Source organism: Gavia stellata, chromosome 5 (assembly GCF_030936135.1).
Source record: "Gavia stellata isolate bGavSte3 chromosome 5, bGavSte3.hap2, whole genome shotgun sequence".
NCBI lineage: Eukaryota > Metazoa > Chordata > Aves > Gaviiformes > Gaviidae > Gavia > Gavia stellata.
Genome location: NC_082598.1, coordinates 58,242,088 through 58,264,256, shown reverse-complemented (window position 1 = coordinate 58,264,256; position 22,169 = coordinate 58,242,088). Strand labels below are relative to the sequence as shown.

Sequence of the window (22,169 nt, the reverse complement as noted above, 5' to 3'; positions counted from 1 at the left end):
AAGTGCCTTTAGGCCACTTAGGCCTAATCTCCAACAGCTTCCAATCCTGACCACTCATATATCAAATGCCTGTGCTCCTATATCAGCCTTAAAGCTACTGGAGTACAAAGGAGCCTTGAAAAAGGGCTGACTCAAATGGCTATTTAATTCCCCGTGAGTTTAACGGTACCTAACACTTTCTCTCTGGCTTGGAAAATATCTCACTAGACTTTTGCTAGAACCTCGATGTCTTTGTTTTATATTTTGAGATAGTCCAGCTCTTGATGAAATTAAAATGTAATTGATGATCCTGTTACCTAATTGTCGAAATAGTATGGAGCCCGCTTTCATGAAGAATCGGAGTTTATGTATCTATGATTAAAATATGACTGTGGAACTAAAAAAGAGAAAAGTCCTTTCTTAATGGAAGGCTTATACAGAGGATTGGAAGATACCCGTTGTTGCATTTGGAACAAGTCCTTATATTAACTCCTTTGTAATATTTGAGTAGAGGGTTGGTTCATCATGTCTACTAAGTTTGAACACTGTATGAAAATTGTCCACTGAGTTTCTGATGTGATCTACTGTTTCTAATTTGATTAGTATGTTAGCTATTGTATTTAACTTCTACGCATTTCTATACATTTACATAGCAAAGGGCTTATAGAAGAACCTAGTTGTAGGCTTTTTCAAATCTTTTTTTGGATGGCATGTTAACATGCTTTGCCACCCCAGAAGTGCAATGCAGTTGTGTACATGAAGGTTACCAAAGAAGACAGGTGTTGTGAAACCGAGGCATACTTCTGCAGAAGGTTTTACATAATTAGCCATCACCCCTAGTTGTTTTACAATCAAGTCCAGCCATTGCTTTACCATTTTACGTAAAATAAATAATACCTGTGTTTTTTCCATAAATCTGGGAAATAAACTCTAGGAAATGTCTTTAAGGGTTTGTTTGGGTTTGGGTGGGGTTTTTTAATTGTTTTTTTTGTTTTTAAATTTGGGGGAAGAAAAGAAGTTTGTAAATAAATGTTATTTGTTGGTTGACTTATGAAAATTATCTATGCCTCCTTTAACTGTGGGAGAAGGTATATACTATCCATTAAACATATCCAAAATTTGGATCATTGATGTAATGCTGAAAACTTTTAAAAATCTTTTAAATCTACTTTTCAGCCAGTGGTATAAGAGTATGAAAAATGGACAAGTTAGGTATATTTTAAAAAACAAGAAGTTGCCTATTCTTCTAAACTCTTCCATTTCTGGAATGGGTCCTTCTCATTTTGATTCATTACCTGCCTTCCATATGAGACCGGAAGCACAAATGTCAAGATCATTTAAGATAAGCCTTTCTTGCAGTATTTCTAAGTTGTAGAGAAGAGGAAAGCAGTGGCAGTCTTGCTGGGAAGGCTATGCTCTTAAGGTTAATTGGCCAGCTTTTCAGAATTCAAAGTTGCAGTTCTGTTTTCTGTTTAGTTTGACACCTGTGTATTTCCACCACCTTCAGTAGAATTATTTCTTATCCATACAGGAGTTCATTAGAGTTAATCCACCCTACCTGATGAAATAAGGCATTTTAGTGCCCAGCTGGGGAGTACGTGTTCACAGAGTCTTTTTTAATTTTATCATGACTTACACAATATGAGACAGCAGGTGAAATGCTGTTAATATACTTCATCATGTCTTTGTAATCCCATCTTTTGTTTTCTTTGCCTTCAGGGTGAACCTGGTTTGCCTGGCGTAGCGGGAGAGAAGGGAGCAGCAGGACTAAAGGTTGGTATTGAAAATGGATTAAAAACAGAAGGACACAGTACGTGAGTGCATGTATAGGTGACAGTCATGCTTTCCAACTTGGGTTTATGTTCTGACTGGCTTTTAATGATCTGCTCCCTCCAGCCATCAGTGTTGTAAGAGGCTTTACACATTTCGCCATAAAGAAGCATATTCTTCTGCTGTGCATGTATAATTCCAGTCAGTGGCACTGACGCATATGCATCCCCTGCCAAGTGAATGCAATATGCCTCAAGTGTTTGGGAATTTGGGGACCTTTTTAGAAAGGCTTTGTTTATGCTCCTTACAATGTGTTTCAGGCTTCTTTTCAAGAACTACTGTGGTCAATTCTTTGACGAATGTCAGGGTTAAGTATTGAGGGCTGATGCTGCTATTACGGAGGTTAGCAATGAGCCTTATTGGGAGCGTGTCTCAGCTTGTATTTGTTACATCAGAATGTCTCTTTGCACTTACTTTGTTATTAAATAATTTGTTCTGCTGTTTTAATATTGAACAAGTGGAATAGAACGCAACGCTTATGATAACTTCATTTAAAAGAAAGCTCGACATGTCCGAGATAATGGGATCTGTGGGCCTCTTGGAAGGGGTAATGCTAAATTCTAATCCCATCAGCTGTGAGGGTGCGTCTTCGGTGCACATGTGCTCCTCAGCTGATTCTGTGCATCACGCTGCTGCTGACAGACACGCGGGGCAGGCTCTTTACATTTACTGCCTGGCTGCTTGTCCATCAGGAATGAAAACAAACCATTCGGGAGCATGACCTTTTCTTACTTTGTATACAGAAGAAGCCAAATTATGGCAGTTGATGCTTAATTTGTATTCACAGCTGTAGTCTTTGAGTTGCCTAGCGACCGCCAGCCATCAGAAGGGGCAAAGATGAGCCAGAGTGCGGTTCTGAGCCAGAAACGCAGAGAAGAGTTGTCACGTTCAGGCTGGTGTGCAGAAGTGCGTTTGCCATTCAGCCGGTTTCTCCAGCAAGTTACAATTTTGAAAACTAACAGCTCTAAGCCATCTTTTTGTTACAGAGAATGTAAGGAGCACTGAAGGCTCTTTGCTCTGAATCAATTATGAATTAGTTTGAGACACTTAAGGCTTTTTGTCTCTCCTGAGGAGCCTTCTAAGCCATTAACAGAATCATAAGACTTTCCCCTCACATTCGGCCTCTGGATTTTTCCTTTGTTCATTCCCAAAATAAGGAGAATCAAATGTAGGAGTCACCTAAGTCCTGGCAGGCCACTTCTCAAAGACATATGCCTGTTTGTCAGGGCTTAATCTAGGACGAAATGGGGGAAAAAAGTCTTTACGTGTAAATCATTAAGCTTTTAAAATTGTGTTGAAGATATATTGTCTGTAGAATTTTATTAAATTTACATATTTTATTGAAGGTTCTCTTGCTGGATTTTATCATCTGAGACAGTGTCATTGGTAGTGACATAATTGTTAGTAATTGACATACTAATGACAGTAATACTAACACTTGGATTTTTGCTTGTGTGAGTAACTTATGACTTCTTTGCTCCAATTATTTTCATCAGGGTGACCCTGGAGAAAGAGGAGAAAAGGTGAGACATGTTTCACTTCCTTTCTGGTGGTTCTGGTTTGGAGAACTGCTTGGAGAATTGCCAGCGCACTGGCTCAGAGTTTAAAAAGAAATAAATAGAGCTACTACCTGGAACTCGAGCGGCTTTGTGCAGCCTTTACGAGTGTCAAGTAATACCTACTAATGGAAGATACTGATCTGCGATTACTGCAGTGGGATTAGTCACAGAGAGCAGTGGCCATGTGTTAAAGGCTGCACGGCTGAGCAAATGTGCAACTAATCCTAACTATGATGAGTCTCAGAAAAAGATGAGCCTGTCTGAATAAATGAGAGATCCACACATTGCTCATAAATTGGGTTCGATGCTCTGTCACCTGTGCAGAGTAAAACAATTCGGTAACAGAGTGATAACTACATAGACTCTAAATGATATATGGGTAACCAGTTCTCGGCATAAAAGTGGAGTCCTTCATTCTTGCTTGGATCTGTTTAAGTAGGAGCAAGGGAACCTGCCCCAATGATCTTAGGCTATAGACTGTCTGGGGAGGTACCAGCAGCACAAATGGTACACTCTGACTTGCAGTGAGTTAGTGAGGAGTAACTTCTCTGACATCCGCAGTCATACCAAGACAAGAGGAGGGGGTGGAACATGCTCCACACTGCAAAACGTGGGTGTAATTCTGCTCTTCCAGGGAGAGTGGCCAGTGGGAGCACCCACGCGAGAGTAGGCACTGAGCGAGGGTCAAGCTTCTGCATCTGTACAAGGGCAGTTTGAGAACTGGTATAAGCCTTATTTTGAGTAGGTATCTGTACGCAGCCTCATCTTCTGCGAGTACACTGAGGCATGTTTTTAAAAAGTAAGTTGCATGTATTCAGGTGTCATGTGCTCTTGAGAAATGTTCACCCATGTCTTTGCAGCTGCAGTTGAATTTCACTTCCAGATCTGTGTAAATCCATGTAATAGCAGCTGGAAGCATGCTTTGCAAAGGCAGTTCATTTCGCGTTTTGAAAAGCACGTCATAAAAATAATCCAGGGGAATCTTGAAAGTGTATACACCACATGTAGAAGTGTGTAACTGGGAATCTCTTCTCATTAAATCATTGCTTTCATTAAAATTGTATTTGTTGAAGAACTTCAGTAATCCTTTGTTTGTTTTCAGACACAAAAGGAATAACTATAAATTTTAACACATACTGAATTTCTGTTACTTAAAATCACGATATATTTCCATAATCATCCTTTGTCTTTTCCTAAAAGATGTCATTATAAACGCCCTCAATATGCTTTATCATGTTGAATGAACTTGGGATGACATTCCTAACAGTTACTGTTTCATTTTTCCATGTTTCATTAAGCCCCTAATTAAAGTGCTGCTAGATTGTTAGCTGGTTCCCATTGTGTCAGTGACTCTGATATACAAAATGGTCTCTCTTGTAAGTCCTCTGAATGGAATTTTAAAGTAAGGTTTTCAGAGCAATCTGACAGATCCTGAATAAATATTGTTATTTGAATACTACTGCTGGTTATCTGACCAAGGCCTACAAGAATGTTTTTTAGCCTCCTTAGACTCATATATTGGCGTTTTAAGTATTTCTCGCGCTTTGCATGAACCTCAAATCCCACAGAAATTTTTGGCGTATAGTCTCATATATAACAAAGACTTTTTGGTGTAGTCTGGACTTCTTATATGTCTATATGACTATAAATGGAAATTGAGTCTTTTTATAGGCGAATCTTTTGAAATGTTTCTTTACAAAGTTGTTTTTAAAGTAGAAAATGTCTACCCAGCCATGAAAAAGCCCATATCTGAACATCACTTTTTTAACAATAAACAATGTGTAGAATTTACGTAGAGATAACAATCGTTTTGGTGGCTCCTTGGAGGAGTGGCATTCAATGAAGTTTTTCTACTTCATGAATCATTCATGAAGGACTCCAGGCTCAGAGAGTATATGCCATAGATTACTTGAGAATCCTAATAAAAAATGTTGGATTTCTGTAACTGTCACCTGAATTTGATTAGATGCGTTTAGGTGAACGTCTCTGTGTTGGAAAAATACATGTGTACTGGTAATTTAAAATGCTGAATCATCATGAAATAATTCCTTCCTTGCTAAACCACAGTGAACTTGGGGACGTCTGTAGACTATACTGACAGGTAGTTATTTGATAGTTTGTGGGGTTTTCCGAGGACCTGTGAAAGCAATTACAGTTATAGTGAAGACAGTATAAGACGTAGCAGCTATATAAACCATGCTTCCTGACCATGTCATAAAGAGATTGACTACCTGATTAACAAAACTAGCTTGCTAATCATGTTGGAATGCTGACTCTTCTCTGCATGCTGTTTGCTTATAAAATCATTAAAATATAATATGCATTTTAATTATAGGGTGATGCTGGAGAAAATGGACCGAAAGGTGACACAGGAGAAAAGGTACACTACTTATCAGTAGAGAAGAAAATGCGTGCTTTAGGCATGCTTGCAGTATAATCAGCTAGTTAAAATAATAATTTGATCAAAAGAAAATGCATTTTAAACTTTTTTTTTAAAGATGCTGAGTGATTTGACTGAGTTCACTTCTATGAACAGCTGAAAAAATATCACTGTTCTGTCCAACTAAGCATAAAATTCCTTTATACATATATACATATGACTTTATAAGGCAGCAGCTTTAATACAGGATACATCAGCATGTCTCTAATTAGCACTCCCCTTTGCTGAAATTAGCATCATACAGAAACTTTGATCACAACCTGCCAGGCTGTTGGAACTAGGTCTGCGGAGCTATAGACCTTTCTGATGTATCTTTTTACGTTTCCCCTTCTGTGTTCCCCTCAAAGAGAGGGACCAAACAAATATGGGACAAAAAATATGGTATCGTGATAGGTAACCTCCCTCCAAATTGTCAGCTGGACAACTGAGAGTTGAAGATAAAAACTATGTTTTAAATCCTTTTGCCAGATGACATCAGCAATAACCTCCCTTAATACCTTGTTAGTTCATTGTTGCAAAGTACCAATGTGTTGTAGAAGTCACTAAAGAGCAGACATTGTCAGAATTTTACTTAGTTTTGATTTATTTTATGTGAGACTCATGTTGTATCACTCCACAAAAAGAAAAATTGAACTTGAGTTTTTAAATGTGCTTTCCTTACACAAGTCATAGTCTTTAGCAGTCAGCGCAAAGCCTGTGTTGAGCAGGGTGAAGGGTCAGTCATAATGATCTCTTCTGGCCATCACTTTGGAACTCAGATGCTTCTGAAAACATTCATTTTAGTGACTACGCTTGGGCAGAAGCATGAAAATTTTTTTCTTGTAGCCCTGTATGTGTAATTGCTTAACCAACTCACATCACTTTAGTGCAAGGAGAAATTTATAATGGATTTATCAAGCTGGTAAGGAATGCATGCAAATCTCTCAGGTCCTATCATTTGGATACAGTAAAGCTACGCTTTTGAGAACACAAGGATTTTATGGGGCATATTCTAAAATCAGCAATTAAAAATAGACATTAGATTTAAGAATAGTCAAGTTATTTGATTCCCAGAGTTCATTTAAATAATACTTTATCTGCAGTCATGCTTATTAACCCAGATGAGAGTCTTAAGAACCTTATTTAGTTACTTACACAATGTATGCCGGTAACATCAGCTTGATCCGCTTTTATGTAATTCAAGAATATAATCTCTTAGCAGGTATGAGATTATTGTTCAGATAGATAGTCGTGCAACAAGTAAATGGGAAGTTTATGATCTCTCTGGGAGGCCTGGTGCAGCCTCACTTGTTGCTTTTCTACTTTACCAGCTGTGAGAGCCAGCTTGCACTCTCTAGAACACCTATACTGCGCTGTGGTCCACAGCGTGCACATCTCCCTGCTTGGGATCTTGTTTAAGAAAAGAAAAAGTTCTCTCCTTCTTTCAGTGGGCAATCCTTTCTCCCCAAGTACAATGTTTTAAGGATTTCTGTGTGAGCTTTCAATGGTTTGGCAGTCTAGTTGGGATCAACTTGTGGGAAGTATAGGTCATCAGAAGACTTTCTTATATTGCTGTATCTGAAGAAATGTCAATAAACTTGTTGAACTTCATAATACAGAAGTCTCCCATCTCTTCCAGGTTTCATATAAGTTTCAGAGGTGAGGTGGTGACATGGGAATACGTGCTGTTTGTGTAGAGTGCATTGCTTTAACCATAACAGGCTAGAATCCACTGCATGAATTTTTACAACAGAGAGTGAGCAGAACTGTGACTTAGTTGACTTTCGTGATTCTTCCTCCATTTTCGCTGCCTGCAAGACAATCTGCCACCCAGAAAAAAAGACCCAGATCTTATAGAAGAGCTGCAGCTTAAAGTTTCTGATGGGTAGCTCTGCAAACAGCACTTTGTAGGGAGCTTAGGAGGGTGTTTTTTGACAGATAATTTAGGAGTGAGCATGACACTTGGTGTCATTACATTACATTTGTACTGCTTAACAAGGATTGTATTCTTTCCTGCTCTTCAGCACAGGGGGAAGTTTTTGCTGTATGATCATTATGTATAATCCCAGCATGAATTTGCCCAGCAATCGCTAATCATACAAGTGTTAGAGGAAATCAGAATGACTGTTACAGCCACATTTAATTAACATGTTCACAATGTAGCCTTGACTTTTTTTCTATATTTTTTTTATTTGTATTTTTTTCTGTATTGTGTCTGCACTTTCTCTCCTGGTGTCATGATCGTCTTGAGGAGGCATTTAAACTTACCTTGACTGTAAACCCTGCTATACTGCAGGGTTTCAAAGCAGCTCAAGAGCATTCCTTCTATGTTTTCCACTGGGTGTTTTCTACTGGGCAAGAGATTAACATAAAAAGCTGTGTCTGTTGTCTTAAAAGAAGCAGATGAAATTGAGTTCCAGCAGATTTCACAGCCAGCCTTATTGATGCATTATGCATATACATATCTTCTGTTACAGTTTTTCCCTACTACACAACCTGTACCTTGTATTTGGGTAGCTCTGAAAAGTTTGGGAATGTGTTACATTATGGAACTTCGCTACCAGATGAGTACTGAAAGTTTTTGCCAGCCAAACACTTGTGGGGAGGACTGTAAGACTTATTAAGGCTCAGTTTTAAAAGACTGTTTTTAAGAGAGCTGCTGGATGTATTCAGAGATGAGATGAGGCTAGTATCAATTCAGCTCTCAGGTGTTCAGTCACATACACGTACAAACCCTTCCTGCTCAGTAAACAAGCCGTTAATTTTATGTAAATAAATGCAGAGACCGTTGCACTAGATCATAATGCTACACATATGCTTAAGAGATTTAATTCATAGTTCACAAAACTTAAAAACCTTTCTTTAAAAGCTTAAATAATGTTTCTGTGAGGTAAATACTAAATTTTCATTTATATGGCGAGAGAGAGAAAAATCAGGTGACAACAGACTTGGTTTAGGAATGGGTTCCTGTTTGTGCACTTAATGTAGCTTTGTTTTCTGGACGGCTGTACCTAGTGGCTCTCAGAAACACAGACTTGGGTGCCTACTTCTTGACCTGTGACTTAAGAAAGAAACCCTCTTTGCTGAATTGTCCTACTTTGAAGACAGTGTCAATGCCAGACTTGAGTTCTTGTTTCTACTCTTCTACTGTAGCCTTGGTCCCTAGAAACTACCAAGTATCTTCCTTCTGTGTGCATGTTCCTCTGCTAAAGTTTCTTCATTTCCAAACTGTCTGACTCATCAGAGAACTGAGAACATGCTGTACCATAATTTTTTTCTTTAATACCATATTAATTTTCATTCTTGCATGAAGGTGGATTACAAACACTTTGTGTCTTGTATTCCCCATATGCATCATTATCCTTTAAAATGTTTAACTGGTGAATGTCTCTTACCAGCTGCTTTGCCACTTTATAGCTATAAAAAGTCCTTAAGGCTTTGCAGTTGTACATGCTTGTAAGGGGTATGAGCGGTATCACTCATACATGTCTATCAAAATGAGGCAGCTCAGGTTTCCAGACATGAATCAACCCTTCATAATACTGATTTTTGTGTTTTCTTCGCGCAAGAGCAAGCTGCAGTAACTGTGTAGAGGAAGTCTATTCCTGTTCTTCAAAGGGCAGTGAGCACGTTATCTGGTACCATTTAATTTTATGAGACTGTTACCAAGAAGACCCCATGCCCAAACCAACTTTAAAACTATGGCATTCACAGAACACTTCCTGCAGCTTCGCTGAACCATCAGGAATGGGTATCCTCTATTTGTATTTTAATACAAAGAATATTAAGCATTTATACTCTGCTTGGTCAAAGTGGATTACAGTACTCGCTCCTATGTAAATCACTAGCGGGCTGTTGGGGAGCTTGAAGTTGCTATTGTGTAGCAACCTGTTACTTTCCATGAACAATCCAGATTTATTTTGAATAACGAATAATGAGACAATTCTTCAAATATAAGCACTCTAGTCATCTTCAACAGCATGTAGTTTGACTAGCAAACCTTTCATTAATTTAGTTTTTTTCATTTTTGTTTGGCGTGTCATTTAAGGAAAAAAAAATGCAGCTATGTGAGTATACAAGAATTTTAAGGATCCTGTGACAACTGTACAGAACTGGGAGCTGAAAGCTTCCTTGGTCAGGTCACTCACTGATCCTCTGCCCTTGTGCATATCACTGCCTATCAAATCCAGTCAACCCAGCAAAACACAGGCGAATCTTTTTGAATGCTGGATGCCTCCTCAGAACAGAGACCTTTCCTGAATGCATAAATTACTAGAGCTCTCTCATCCTGTAAAGTTTAACGCTTAACTGCATTAAACTATCAGTTTAAATATGCTAAAGAGCTGTGGAAATAGAGCTATGACCTATCCTGATGGGGATAAACACACAGGTCACTGGGGTTTTTTTTCAAGGCGAACATTCATTAACACAAAAAGCTTTGTCCGTTGAGACCCGGCACTTGACGTCTGCAGAATTAGGTCAAAAAGATTGCTCATATACTTTGTAAATGGCAGTAAATTATTTTTAATGTATATCAGCAATTTAGAGATGTCATAATATGTCCCATCTCTGGCTTTATGAAGTACATTTATACAAAATCTGCAATTATTACATCTACATTATTGGTTGTGAAATTTGAGGTTAGCTATTATGCTGTTTGGATGAGTGAAACTGAATCACTCTGCACGTTATTGAAAACAATATTGTTACTTTTCTGAATCACACTGATTTAATTCATTGGGTAAATTCCTACGTAGCAGCACAGAGAACAGGTAATCTTGCTATATAGTTATTTTGCTATATAATCTTGCCATACTTTTGTATGTTTTGTTATATCTGTTTCCTGAAAAACTGTACACGTAATAAGTGTGATTTATTTCTTGTGGATTTTGTATCAGGGTGACCCTGGTTCTTCTGCTGCGGGAATTAAGGTAATTTAGTTTTAAAGCCGTTGTACAGGGAGAAGAGGGGTGGTTGGTCTGTGTTACTTCGTAGTGTCACAGACATTTCTGGTACCGTTAATGTTACGGTTTTCCCCAGCTCTATTTTTAATTGATTTTGTCAGATCTCATGTCTTTCATCTCTTTTCTTTTAGGGTGAACCCGGTGAATCTGGACGGCCTGGACAAAAGGTTGGAAATGTTCAGTTTTCCTTTTCTTCTCTGTTGGATTTGTGATAAACGATGTTACACAGATGTTACCAGTGGCACTTACCCGTACTAGGACAAGGCCAAGGCAGTACAATTTAACAGTCCAAGGCCTGTATGCATTTGGTGTACGATCATTTTGTATTTTAAAAAAGCACAGGAATGATGATACTAATTAACATGAAAAGCAATATTAGACTAACCCACCCCGTCTTCTAGCCGCAGCACGCTTCTTGCATTGAAAGCTTACCCAGTCGCAGCTGGTGAGGCTAACAAAGAACGGCTCTGCTCCTTGAGTGATCACAGGTTAACCCTGCACGTTTGACTGAATATTAACCTTCAGACTATGGTACGTTATTACATCTCATTAGGAAGAAATAAATATTGACTAGAATCCCTTTCACATATACCTGTAAGGGGAATCAAACTGTCAGAGGCACACGGTATGTTTGGAAGGACATAGAGCGGGGAATGCCGCTCTGTTCTTCCTTCCAAGGGAAGAAATTCCCCTGGGAGCTGCGTAGCTGAGACTGCTTTTGCAAGTAAAGGTAATGACTCTGTGCTGCATGAGGCCCTCTGAAGCTGGGGAATTTCCTCTTTGAATCCGTAGCACATCAAACACAGTGAATGCTGTGCCTTCAGCTGCCTTTCATGAGAGTAGAAGGCAGGTCCTGCTGGGAGAGCTGGTGAAAGGGCAAAGAGAAGAGACAACGAGAGAACCAGATTTTTGCTTTGCAGTACTTGGTTGCCCGCAGGAGCCTTCGGCACCATTCTTGCCTCTTGTAACATTGAGAATTACCCACTGCTGCCAGAGTGGAGCAGAGTCCAGCTGCCAGTTGAGCTAGCAGGTATTCCAGACAGAGAGCCAAGGGCTAAAATTCTATATAGTGAATGGCAGCACAACCATTTTCTAATACTCAAGGTCTTTTGGTGACTAAGCAAAACCCCAAAACACCTATCAGTGTAAAATAAAATAAGAAGTTAAATCTTTTTGTTTGAGAAATTGTAACTGTCATCAATTATAACAGACTAAACAAAGACTATTATGGTTGCAAATGCAGTTCTTTAGTAAAACGCAGTTTTAATTAGGAAAGGTAATCAAAGTAGTTTAAAGCTATCTAATCCACAGAATCATTCAGTGTGTGCATTCTGCAGTGTGTGCCTTGCTTGGGTAATAAACTAGAAAATGCACTTAAGAGCCTGTTGAGATTCATACTCTCATTAGCTGGCTGCCACGGAGGCAAAACTAGCAGTGATTTATCAGCAGGCTCCTGGATCTCAGTCCCCAGGCACTCAGGTTTTACCTCATTCAGGTAATATAGATAAGCAAGAGGTACGCAGTTCAGACTTTCTATAGTCTCACAGAATCACAGAATCACTGTGATTCTGTGATTCTATAGTCTCAGCTCGTTGTTCATACCAAAGGGGACTTAATGTGTTCTCTCCATTTCACCTCACAAGCTTCCAGTACGCCGCATTCATGTCCCCAGCCCGAAGCGGCAGCTCCCGTAATGCGCGCATTCAGAGTGCCTCCTCCGGCCAGGTGCCCCGTGTCTGCTGTTCTGCCCCTTAGCAGGGCCTCGTTCACCCCACCAGAGGTTGTGGGGGACCCTTTTTTCAACTGGAGGCATGTCTCTGCCCTCTACATCATCTCAATACTTTTCCCCCTACTGTGTCCCATTCCTATTTCCCTCCTGTACCTTCCCTCCTTCCTTGTATTCGACTTCTTCCTCTTCTTCCAGTTATTCCTTGTCCATCTTCTAAGGACAGACAAACATTGAGCTGCCCACCTGAATATTATTCACATGAAATGAAATGTGATGGTATTTTGGTGGCCTGATGAGGCTGTTGTGTGCCATATGTGTTGCAGAGGTGATAGAACGGCCTGCCTACCCTGCCAACCCGAGCGTTAGGAGATGGAGTTAGTATACAGCCTTGGTTTCTTTAAAAATCATTTTTCTCATAAATCATACTCGGATCTTTTGTATCAGGAAAGGTCCGGAAAAGAAAATACTATGCATTCATCTACAATACCGATTCTAATGAAGCATTAGTGATTTCATTGTGTTTTACGTTGTTTAATGTATCTTTGAGGGGCATTTTAATTGTTTTAGATTACTGTGACTCTGAACTGGCTTTGGTGGATCCTTTCTGCTTGTTATGTGTGCGTCTATGGGGGTTAGCTCTGTCCCAAGACTAAACAGTGGCCTACTGCAGCAATACTAATAGATTATCAGTTATAATTATTCAAATGCTGTGCTTAAAAGTGAAATTTAGTGCTTCTCCAATTAGATGAGAAAAGGTCATGGTAGTAGTGTGTGGTATGTATGGCTACTCAAATAAGAAACCAAAAGACAGAGGAGTAGGGTTTTAGAGCTAACATTTTGTCAGGAATGAGTGCGATGGAGGCCTTTTAAAGGATTATTCTTTTGCAAGAGTGACAACCCGTTTTCTGCTTTAGAAAGTGTGAGGCAAGATATACATACCAAGAAATAATAGTGTCTATTGAAAATGGTATCCTAGCCTCTATTCTTTCATCTGATTTTATAGTTAATATTTTGAGACTGGAATCTTTCCTGTGCTTTTAGGCAGTATGAACAGTTAAAATTTTGGAGTAACTGAAAGGGACAAAGAAGCTGTTATCAGATCCTTCTATAACATGTAAAAATCACTCCATTTGGTAAAGCGATTCGCAGACCCTCTATTGTCTTTTTCAGTTTGTGGCAGAAAGTAATTTTGTTAATAGTGCTTCAAGTCTATTTAGTATTACTGCCTCAAAGAAGTGTCTTTGGGTACCGTAGTCTGATGAACATCTGTGTTACGTATACGTGTGTTTATGTTTGTGTATGTATACACGTGTATATGTGAGTGTATGTACGTAAATGTCTGTGTATACACACACATGTAAAATATTTTAACGGCACAATCTGTATGATTCAGCCCAAACCACAGAGTTGAAATCTGGATTTCTATAAAGCTCAGGAGTGTACAAAATCTGGAATATAGTTCAATTCATTATGAAGGTAAAAGTTGGCTTCAGAGTTCAGACTTGAGCTTCCAGAAAGTTCAGGGAATATTCAGATCCAAGGTGCTGGTTAGAATCCATCTCTGTATTAAAATGAAATCTCCAGCCTTTAAAATAATGTTTTCTTCACATGTTATTGCTCCTGTTTTTTTTCTGTTCATCGTTGTTATTTCCCTAGACAACATCTTTCCATTTAGCTGATATCTCAAAATGACCGTTGGTGCGAATGTTGTCATTCTTGTCTTAGACTAATAGCAACTTCATTTCAAAATTAATACATTCAGTTTTCAATTCCTGTTACAAAATTACCCTTGCAAATGCAGTGCTGTAGGTCTTTTCATTGCAATTTAAATAAGCAAGGCGTTTCTGGGTAAAACAATAGAAGGTTACATTCCCACTATCCTTCATGACACCCTGTATATTCACAGATAAATAGCAAGCACTGCAATGATGCTACGGATAGCTCTATAAAAATGATGGCCCAGTTATAATTAGGCAGTCCTGCTTGAACTGCACAATTTAAACTAAGCTCTTCTGAATTGCTTTGTAGCTAAACCAGACAGTTACACAGCACAGTATCTAGCTCAGAGTTGAAAATGGAACAGAATTAAACATCTGTCCTAAGTATGGAACTGAAATGGCAGCGTGTAAAATGAACCAGTGCTGCTTGTTTTCTCCTCTTCTGGTGAAGGCTAGTGTGAATGCATTTTTGGCTTTCCTGACGTGGATTTTCAACCTGGGTGTCATCTTCACATCCAAGGTTCCCAGGCGATATTTAAGTTCTTAACATGACTCTTACTAATTGTACATTTAAGTCACTCATTTTGAAAATATCGGTCCTGGTTGAACTGACTAGCAGTCATCTGTGCTCTTATATCTTGCTCAGAATATACAGGGGTGGTCGCTGGATAGTGACCATAACTGAATAATGTCTGTAATATTATGTAATTTTCCTGTATAGGGTGAACCAGGTCTTCCTGGGCTTCCTGGACTCCCTGGGATAAAGGTAAATAAACTGCAGTCTCTGTTGTACTGGGGGGACACCACAAAGAGGGGGGGACTGCAAGAATGTGGCTGAAATGGACTTCCTGTACTTGCGCTACATCTTCTTCTGAGTCTCTGGTGTTGAACCGGGGTTTGTCACGGGGAGGTTTCACATGGAAAATTGGTTAAGTGTTGATGAGTAAGCAACCAGTATATCTTACATTAACATGTGGAATAGAACATTGCATTCTAGCGCTTTGAAAAATAATCTAATATAGTAGGTTTTTATGTTTTTACTTGGTGGAAGAGGCTTGTCATCAAAGTTTTACTTGGTTTCCACTTTGATGGGTGCTTTCCAGTAGCAACAGTCTACTGAATTTACCAAGCCTCCAGCCAGAGAACTGCATTAATTATACACAGGCTGTGGAGAACTGGCTCTGTCGACAAAAATACTCTGTGCTCCGTTACACAGCAGTGATTTCCACTGACAAGTCAAAATGTTTTAATAAGATTCTATTCAGTATTAGCTACAGCCCCTGGCCTAATACCTGGTTTAGTCCCTGCCTTCCGGTTTGTCTGGGATCTTTAGGTAAGTTGATAGAAAAGACATGTGGTTGGTTTAGTTCTAGCATAAGTGGTTGCATTGGGAGTTGCAGACGCTTGCCCAGTTTGAGCTGTAACTGTATAATGCTGCACAAAGTGAGTGGATTCACATATCCCGAGGGAGTGCAGATTAGAGTTGTTGCTTCTCCTCCATGGCAAAGACTATTCTTTCGGAGAACAAAATCTCTTTGAAACTTTTTCTTTGCATTCCAGCATGGGCCAGTGCATACCTCGGGAGATAGTTCATATCATTTCTCCAATAACAAGGGGGATAAGCCAGAGGCCAAACTCTTGTCCATTTTGGTAGGATTCAGGATTTATCTCATGGAATGTAACATTTGCAGTGGTTTTCTGAAGGGACATGTGAATTGCCACAGCATTCAAGCATAATGTCCCTTCTGTGTTTCTAGTTGAATTATGGGGAGAATTGAACGTGCATATTAAAGTTTGTATGTTGTAATATCTGAAAATATAGTTCCCAGGGAGGTTGTTCATTTTCTGTGAGAATGAACCCTATATTGACGAGTGAAGATCATGTAGGAGCAGAGTCCTTCGTGTGATGGAACTGTATTTTTATAAGGAACTTTGACAGTAATCCCTATTCTGTTTACTTTAATAGTGAGCAAAGAGGTAGCTCAGTTGGAGGTCAGTGCCAGCAGCCTGGAGGCACTTGCCAAAACCAGCTGGGGTTTTGGCTGATCTTTGGGGATTCCATGTTCATGCAGATCATGCATGTCCATGCATATCATCAGCAAGTCAATAAAAAAGTCTAAATCTGAGTCTCTGCTCTGGGAAAATTATTGCTGTTAAGCTTTATTTGGTGGTGGTCAGAATGGCTCAGAAGGGCAGCTTTCAGATTCACCTGAAAGGCAAAATGTGAAGTGAAAAATGAGTGAAGTGTGGGAGTTTTGCCCAGTGAAAATTTGTTTCAGAATTTAGCGGATACAGTGGAAAAACAGTACAGTTGCCTGCAGAATAAAATGGAATAATTTGATCAAAAATTAATCCTTTAGGAGAATGCTAGCTACTTTTAAAATCTAGGCCAGAGGGAGAGTAGCGGTGGTTCAGTGAAGAAATTCCACCCAATGCAATTCTGCATTGGGGTGGCTAGATGCACCCTAGATGGTGGCAAGCAAGCCAGCAGAACATGCGTAGGAGAGGGCAAAGCAGATCTCGTCACATCAGACTTGCAGGATGGGTGCTGTTTGATTCAAGGCATTTGTAAACTCTGTTTTAATTAAGGAATCTTAATTAAGAAAAAGGCCTAGATTTTCTGTCGCAGAGACTATGTCTGTGGCATGAGAAGTGGTAGCAGAAACCAAAGAATGGCTGCAGTTAGGAATATGGCACTCCTCAGTAAAGAAAAAGCAGTAGTTCAGCCCCTTTTCTCACCCTCTGTTTTAGCAAAGTTTTATGTATCGCCATGGTAAAGTCATCTCATCAATTTCCACGAACAACCTCAGTGATGTCTTATGGAGAAACAAATTTCCAGTGAACTGATGTTGATTGAAAGCTACTTGGAAATAACAGTGACTGGATGAGAAACTTGAGCATGGAGGAAATCCAGTTATCTGGACTTGCAATCTGTTGGTGCTCTCATGGCATTACGGCACAAAATTGAAAGCAATCTTACTTGGAGCACTGACTTTTCCCTGCCCCCTCGATTGTTCCTTGTTGTTTGTTACGTTTTTTCCAGGGCTTCTGGGGTCTGTTCCCATCAGGACTTTATAAAACTCTCTGAGATATGTCTTTGCTGTTCTAGCTTAATAGTGATATGCAGTGGTGGCATAATGCAATAGATGTAGTACAAACCTCGCACAATGTCATTACAACACCTAGGAACTTGTTACAACATGTAAGAAGTTTCCATAAGGGAAGTTTTTCCTAACACTTAAATGGATTACAGAGTTCTTGTGCATTTGCCTGCCAGCACAGTAGCTGTCAGCAGGGATTTTGCAGGCTATTCCCAAACTTTGTGAGGTGGACATTTGGCAACTCGAGCAAAGCTCTAGCAGGAGCGTGTAGGAGAAAGTGACGGCGTTCAATACAATGCAGTGACCATTTAATCTCTTTTCCAGTAGGAAAAAACAAAATATTCTTGTATTGCTGGTATTATTTTGATACTGTTCCTGTTTTCTCAGTATTGTTCTCTTCAGTTTCTGTTACATTATGCAGGCATGCATATGCACGCTCAAAAGTCTTCTACAGAATTTTCTGTTGAGGTCCCTTGCAGCTAAAAAGCTTTAGGGTTCTCACCGCACTTTTTGATCTTTCTACAGTCTTATGTAATTGGAATTACAGACTGTTCTCCAAATTTGTGTCTTCCTATGATGTTCTAGAAATTAACACGTTGTATTTGTTTTCTGGCTTTTGCCCTTAGTTATTGGTAAAACACATTTCCCAAGCAGGTTTGAAAGCTTAGCCCTAGGTGGCAAGTGCATCTGAAATGCGTTAATTCCTGTAGGTGAACGGATATAGATTAAACCTGTGTTCAACCAGCCAAGTAGTCAAGGCATGGGGACAATGTATTTTCTGGAAATTAGATAAATAAATAGCAAAAGTTCATATCCATTTGATATACAGTAACTCAAATCACACAGGTGATTTCAAATGAACAAACTAGTTGTCTGAGGATCATGTTTACAGAGCTTTTATGTTCTGAACAGCTGTGGAATTGTTGGGTGTTGATGGACTGATATGTACAGGCATCTTCGAGACAGATGAGAAGAAAGAAGCAAGAGAAGACTCCATGTTGCCTGATTTTGAAAGAATTTCCTTTAGTATCTTCTATACTTCCATGTAAAGAAAAGAAGATTAAGCTACAGGGATATTCTACGCATAGGAGACTCTTGGATGTAGTTCTTCTGGTCTTAAATATTTATGCTTTGACTATTGTGTAAGGAATTGAAGTCTCCTTTTCTTTAAATCTGTTAGTTGGACTACAAATTTGCTTTCTTGTGAATGAATCTTTCCACAGTCGCAGGCTGTGTTATGAAATGTTTTAGGTAACTGTGCACATACATAGTGCTCTTTACAAATGCTAAACCAGCCTGTGAAAACATAAATGCCATGCCAGGCAGTGGACCATGTCTTTCCAGCTACATCTCATCTTTCTTCTCATGGTTGAAGAAGCTTCCCGAGGCATCCAGTCCAGTATGCTTGAACATGTAGCCAAACTACTTAAAGGGTTGATAAATACTCATCACTGGCCAAGTTTCAGCTTCTTATAATGACATTTCAATTAATTAATCAATGTTCCCAAGAACCTGTTAGAGCTTGCTTGAACGGGATACTGGAGTCTGAATGAACAGCAACATTGGACAGACAAGCAAGTATCGTATCTGAATTCAGAGTATGCAGCAGGGTTTTTTATTACTTACTTTTCTGGACCCATTCACTGCGCACATGCTGATGTTTTGGGAGTTCTTCCTGTTCTTTTTCGTTCTCTCCTCATTGTCAGTTGGTGCCATGGAGGAAACACAAGCGCAGTCAGTTATTTCCAAGACAGTGATGAAGCTGTCTGTGACATGCTGAAGAAACGTTTCTCAAGCACCTGTTGCTGTTTAGGAATGGCTGGAAACTTAATGAGCCCCTGAATGTGTTCCACCGTGTCACTAGGGAAGCGAGTAAGGCACCTAAACACAGAATATTAACTCATCGCTCCGATATCCCCCAACTGACGCCAAGCAGACGCAGAATACTTTCTATGAAACACAAACTTGACATATCTGTTTTATCTCATAACTTTTATGGGATGATACGTCCAAGGCAGCACTCAATTACTGTAATGGAAATCGTGCATACCCTTATTCATTGTAATGTCAGACATCTCTCAAATCCACTGTGTTGCATTTCCTGGCATTTGGGCAGTACAGTCCTCAACTTCATCACTGCAGTGGGAAGCCTTCACAGAACACAAGCCTCTTCTCAGTAGCAGCACTTCATGCAGGATCTGGCTTTTCTTTAGCATTTCTGGCATTTCTCCCTCTGTTTATAAAGAAATACTGAAACAAAGCTTGTGAGTGCAACTAAGTTTTTATTCTACCGTGTTCAAGAAAACTGCTGTTGAATGATTTGGCACGAGAAAAGAAAGGCTGCTTAGCCCTTCTGCTTTGGGGAGGTAGGGAAAGTTTTCTGTGTTTTCAAATCCGGTGGAACTGGCTGATTTAATAGACTTGCCAGTATGCAGCACCTTGTATCTTTTTATACGATTACTGTGGATTGACTTCCCTGGGACTGTGCCTGAGCAAGGTTTTAGAAGAGCCTGGGTAAGGATATGGGAATTTGAATCATGGGTTTTGTCTTGTCTTTTTTTTTTTTACGAAAGCAAAAGCAGTTCTAATTTTCATCTGTCCTGTACTTAAATTTCTTTTTTTCTGTTCTTACTCAAAGATCTTATCCTGTGACTTTTCTGATTCCATGTAAAGACTGAAAAACTTGCTGCTCCACAGAACTCATTTTTTTAGCTCTAGGAGAGTTGATACTCCTTTCATCCGGTGAGTTCTGTTACAGAAGAAAACTTCCCGAGAAAATGAGAGGCAGAATTTTCAAGCTGGATGCATAGAAGTTAGTCTCCTATTTAAACTCTTTCAGAAAAGAGAGCGACTATTGTTGAAGCTGATATATTTAGATGTTGCTCTTGTAATCTGGTAGCAAAACAAAAGGAAATCTGAAGTAAATGGTCGTTCCAAGCATTTCATTGTGGAGTCAACCACGTTCACCACCTACAGGGAAGTTCTTCAAACTCCCCGTTTCCCCCAGGAGTCCCTAGGAAGGCTGAGCACATTTTCCTAATGCATTTTTCCTTTTCCATATTTCCATTCTTCTTCCTGGTTTTCTTCCTTGTTAGTGACTGTTACCGGCAAACCTGCAGGGCCTATGTCTCTCTCTTTCCCTTTTTTCTAGGACTCGGATACTCTTGCCCAGGCTTCAGTTCATCTTTCTCCTATAGGTCACCATACTCAGAACCCTTTCTAGCCTGAACTCAGGAGCTGAAAGGGACCAGCTGACCTTGTGACAGGCATCTCCGAATCCTGGATACAGAGATGTGCAGAACATGTTAATTGCAGCAGTTGAAAAATCGTGGGAATTCAGCTTCAAACCCTGCTTTCTAAAAACTTACGTTTCTCCCTGATACGCACTTGCCTTAGCTGATATATATTTTGAAATATTCAAGTGTGAACTGATTTCCAACTTTTCATCACTCACATACAGTGTTCTTAAGGGTGGGTCATCTGTCTGAGCAGAAGAAAATGTGCAGTGTAGTATAGCTCAAATACTGAAAAGTAGACTATAATGATGCATGTTCTGGGTGAAAATGGGAGCTGATCTAAAAAAATAGGACTTAGTACCTGCATTTGGAAGGCTAGGTTTTGGAAGTAGCTCTATGCATAGGTAGATAAAAAAGATAAAATAAAAAAAAATTACACAATCATGCAACTAATTTTCAGTATTTGGTTTCCAGAGTGGAAGTATATATACAAACATATATCTGTACATATGTAGTTGCATATCTAGCCTTGTTCATTCATTCCTAGCTGTCTGGTTTCCATATGCTATGGCAGTAATCACTTGCATAGGGTAGGCATGTAATTTCCCAGACTTAATTTTGAGAATCAAGGCCAGGAAATGAAATCATCATTAACATTGGCCGGTACGCGCGTGTCAGAAGTGTTTACATGGGCGTTCTTTGAGATATATGCAGTTCTTATTAATCCCATCAGAAACTATATCCTCCAAATCATGAAAGCTCTCATTTTCTTTCCTGGAAAAGGCTAAAACATAAGGAACTGAAACACAGGTTGTTGTTTCCTCTAAAGCTATTACTAGGTGGAAGACTGAGCTTATGAGGATCTATTTCACAGCATCTGTTTTATAGCATAGTATAATTTTTCTGTATAAAAAATACCCAAATCAATCCAAATCCAAATTTTGAACACAGTTGAATAATCTGAGAGTCCAATATACTGTTGAATTCAGAAATCAAGTATTTTGTCATCCACAAAGAAGACCTGACACCAGTAATCTGAAAAGTATTTCTGTGCTTCAAATACACAGTTTTAGACGGTCAGAAATGAGTGCGTGCGGTAAAGTTCTTTATCTTTTGGAGTAGCAACAAAAATTCCTTAGATTTGTCATCTAACTGTTTTCTAAAGGAAACAATTTGGGGCCAGACTTTTAATACTTTAGCCTTCAGTCATTGCAAAGAATTACAAACGAGTTGCTCATTACAACAAGTTGTTTTGATTCTAATCCTCAAAAGTAGGTACCATGCTGACTTGAACTGTAATTAGCCCTGAAGTAAGAAGTCCTTGATACAACTAATGCATGCAGAATTAATCAGAATTATTACTGATTCTGTTAGCACCCTTCCAAAGCAGCATATCTTCTAAGCAGGCAGAACATAAAAGTGATGAGAAAATTAGGCTCACTAAAAAGCAATAAATGTCATACCAAGTAGGGCTAGCTGTGAAGATTCAGGGTTTTAGCCAGGTTGTAAGGTAGTACATTTTACTACTTAAACTCTAAAAGAATCATAAAGGCTGAACATGCATTTGGAAATTCTAAACCAGAATTGTTTTTCTGAGTTTAGAGACTGATTAGGGAGTAAAGATATTGTTTCAA

At 39.3% G+C, this 22,169-nt stretch overlaps 1 protein-coding gene across 1 annotated transcript in view; it reads left to right on the top strand.

Moving 5' to 3' along the window:
* The window catches only part of COL25A1 (collagen type XXV alpha 1 chain), a 321,239-nt gene that overhangs the window by 255,929 nt on the left and 43,141 nt on the right, over window positions 1-22,169 (top strand). The window contains exons 15-20 of the mRNA XM_059818218.1: window positions 1,699-1,752; window positions 3,306-3,332; window positions 5,704-5,748; window positions 10,686-10,718; window positions 10,883-10,918; window positions 14,920-14,964. Coding sequence (XP_059674201.1) covers window positions 1,699-1,752; window positions 3,306-3,332; window positions 5,704-5,748; window positions 10,686-10,718; window positions 10,883-10,918; window positions 14,920-14,964 — 240 coding nt within the window. The remainder of the gene's footprint in view (window positions 1-1,698; window positions 1,753-3,305; window positions 3,333-5,703; window positions 5,749-10,685; window positions 10,719-10,882; window positions 10,919-14,919; window positions 14,965-22,169) is intronic.